Source organism: Arachis ipaensis, chromosome B02 (genome assembly GCF_000816755.2).
Source record: "Arachis ipaensis cultivar K30076 chromosome B02, Araip1.1, whole genome shotgun sequence".
Classification (NCBI taxonomy): domain Eukaryota; kingdom Viridiplantae; phylum Streptophyta; class Magnoliopsida; order Fabales; family Fabaceae; genus Arachis; species Arachis ipaensis.
This window is the reverse complement of record NC_029786.2, coordinates 59,609,442-59,612,106: the sequence shown is the minus strand read 5'-3', so window position 1 is coordinate 59,612,106 and position 2,665 is coordinate 59,609,442. Positions and strand designations below refer to the sequence as shown.

Below are 2,665 nucleotides of genomic sequence, written 5' to 3'. Positions count from 1 at the left end.
TTTTCTTTTGGTATCAAGACAATCCAATGGAATAGATTTTAGCGTAATTGTATATCAATAATCTCTTTTAGATCTACACCATTAAATTATCTTGGTGCATTTATGTTATTCCTTTTGTCTAATAGGCTAACTCAAATGTCTAACTCAATTGCAGGCTGATATAGATAACAGTGGAACAATTGATTATGGCGAGTTCATTGCTGCAACCTTGCATCTTAATAAGATTGAAAGAGAAGATCATTTATTTGCAGCCTTTACATACTTTGATAAAGATGGAAGTGGTTATATTACCCAAGATGAACTTCAACAGGCTTGTGATGAGTTTGGCATTGAAGATGCCCGCTTGGAAGAGATAATCAAAGAAATCGATCAAGATAATGTAAGTAACTAATCAGTTTCCAATTATATATATCATAGTTCGTCTTTGTTTTGGTTTGATTATGAGAAACGTACTATTTGACTTTCTTGTCCATTTTGTTTCTACATCTTTCATGTCTACATCCAAGAGTTCTCCTACCCCTGCCACTAGATTAATAGGAATGCAGATAAGTTTTTGGGTTAAATTTTTTATCTGTCTAACATTAGCAATCTGTGGCTTTGTTTTTATCTTTGAAATTTATCTTGTGGTTTTGGCACTTCCTATTGCCATCCTACAGAAACACGCATCTCCAAGTTTTGTGTATATGAGATAACGTTAGGGACTACTTTTTCTTTAAATAATCTTTGGATCAAAACCACAACAAAAATATTAGAGGAATCAAAACCATATATCTTTGGTTTATCCCATATAAAAAACTTAAGCATTTTCTTATAGGGCACAAATAACTATTGTAGTCCCCGTGGAATCTTTTCAGTGTTAAAATTTGGAGCAGAAAACATGTTGTCGTAGAGCTTTCTACCAGTTTGGATCCTCCAAAGCGAGGGAGCAAACTGTCCCTAGATCAATAATTTTATTTTAAATGGGTTCACAGAATCAATCCAAAAGTGATTACTCCCATACTTTACCAATTTACATTTCTGATTAAGAAGATACTTGGCTTGCATCTATTATCCCTAGATCCTTTACAGTTTTGGGATGCTAGTAGGCTAATGTGCCCTTTATTTACATTCTATGAGAACAGAGAAATTCATTGCATTTGAGATTTTTTTTTTTCCTTCATATAATTGTCTTAGATTATACAAAGTGAGGCTCCGGTTTTTATTTAACTCAACTTATCTTCACCATCAATAAGGCTGGTAAACTTGATACCCATTATTTCTCTCTCCCCTTAGAGAACGAAGAGAAATACTTGCACAATATTGCAGCTCATTTAATGCATATACCAGGGACTTTAGGCCTTGTTATTATTATTATAGTCCCTAAATTTTTGGGAGTAAACATCAAAAGTACTCCTTAGACGAAGCATTCATTGGTCTATCCAGTTTTTTCTTAGAAGTTGAACACATCGACACCTGAAGAATATGCTTCTATCAAGTTGTGGCTGATATCAACTCTGGTTAATGGAATGCAGGATGGGCGCATAGATTATAATGAGTTTGTGGCCATGATGCAGAATGGAAGCCTTCCCATGGTTGGTAGAAAGGGCGTAGAACATAGCTTCAGCATTGGTTTCAGGGAGACATTAAAACTATAAATTTCATTCAGTATTGCGATTTCGTTCATTTATTTTTTCGTTTTTTTTTCTCAAGTTCCTCGTTACCACTCTCATCCCACCGTTTTCCTTTGAAGGTTCAATGTTTTAATGCACAAGTAATGGTTGATCGTATTGGGGCCAGTTGACTCTTGAATTACGACGGCTATTTCCTATTTGTTTATTTAGTTATGGATAATCGATTTTTGTAATTAAAAGAATGTATTGAACAGAATGATCTTGGTTTACTTTAGTGCTGTACAGAGAATTGATTATTTTTAACTGATTCTGTTGATAGAGTGCAAACATACTAACCATGTTTTTTTCGGAAATATTAACGCAGCCTGAAAACATAAAACTATTTATTTAACTTGCAAAGAAAACGTCTACAATGTGACTACTCACTAGTTATAAAATGTAATTCGGGATAAATTGAGCTAAGCCCAGTGGTCCCGAAGTCTATTCCAATAGTATAAGTGGTCCCAAAGTCTATTCCAATAGTAACAACTGCGTTACAATTTTAATTTTAAAACAACAATAACACTAATAACTTATCCTTTAAAACTTAATCTTATTTTTCTAGCAATCAAATATAAAAAATTATTTACAAATGCCCGATTATTAAGATGTTATATTCTTTTGGTTTTATAATATCTCAAACTATTTTGAACTATAAAATTTGGGTTAATAGTCAAATTAATCTCCAAAAAAAATAAGTTGTTTAAATTTCGTCTCTAAAAAATTTTATCAATTAAATTTATTCTTCAATGATTATAAATTAATTATATTTGTTCTTTTGTCACACTATTAATAATTTTCAATAACGATTGATAATGTAAAATGTAATCCTCTTATTACCAAAATATTACGCTTAAGTTACAGTATATTATATGTATTTATTATATTATTTATTTACATATTATAGGAGCTTTTAAAAACGAAACTTAAAATAGAGTACAGTTTTTTATCCATACATTCCAAAAATCCAACCATAACAAGAAAATCAACAAATACTACAACTCAAACAACTACAT

General features: G+C 31.4%; 1 protein-coding gene across 3 annotated transcripts in view; it reads left to right on the top strand.

The window, feature by feature from the left end:
- The window catches only part of LOC107625332 (calcium-dependent protein kinase 1), a 7,862-nt gene extending 5,942 nt beyond the window's left edge, over positions 1 to 1,920 (top strand). For all 3 annotated transcript variants that reach the window (XM_016327954.2, XM_016327953.2, XM_016327955.2), the window contains exons 7-8: positions 155 to 379; positions 1,512 to 1,920. In XM_016327954.2, the coding sequence (XP_016183440.1) occupies positions 155 to 379; positions 1,512 to 1,634 (348 nt within the window). In that variant the 3' untranslated portion in view covers positions 1,635 to 1,920. The remainder of the gene's footprint in view (positions 1 to 154; positions 380 to 1,511) is intronic.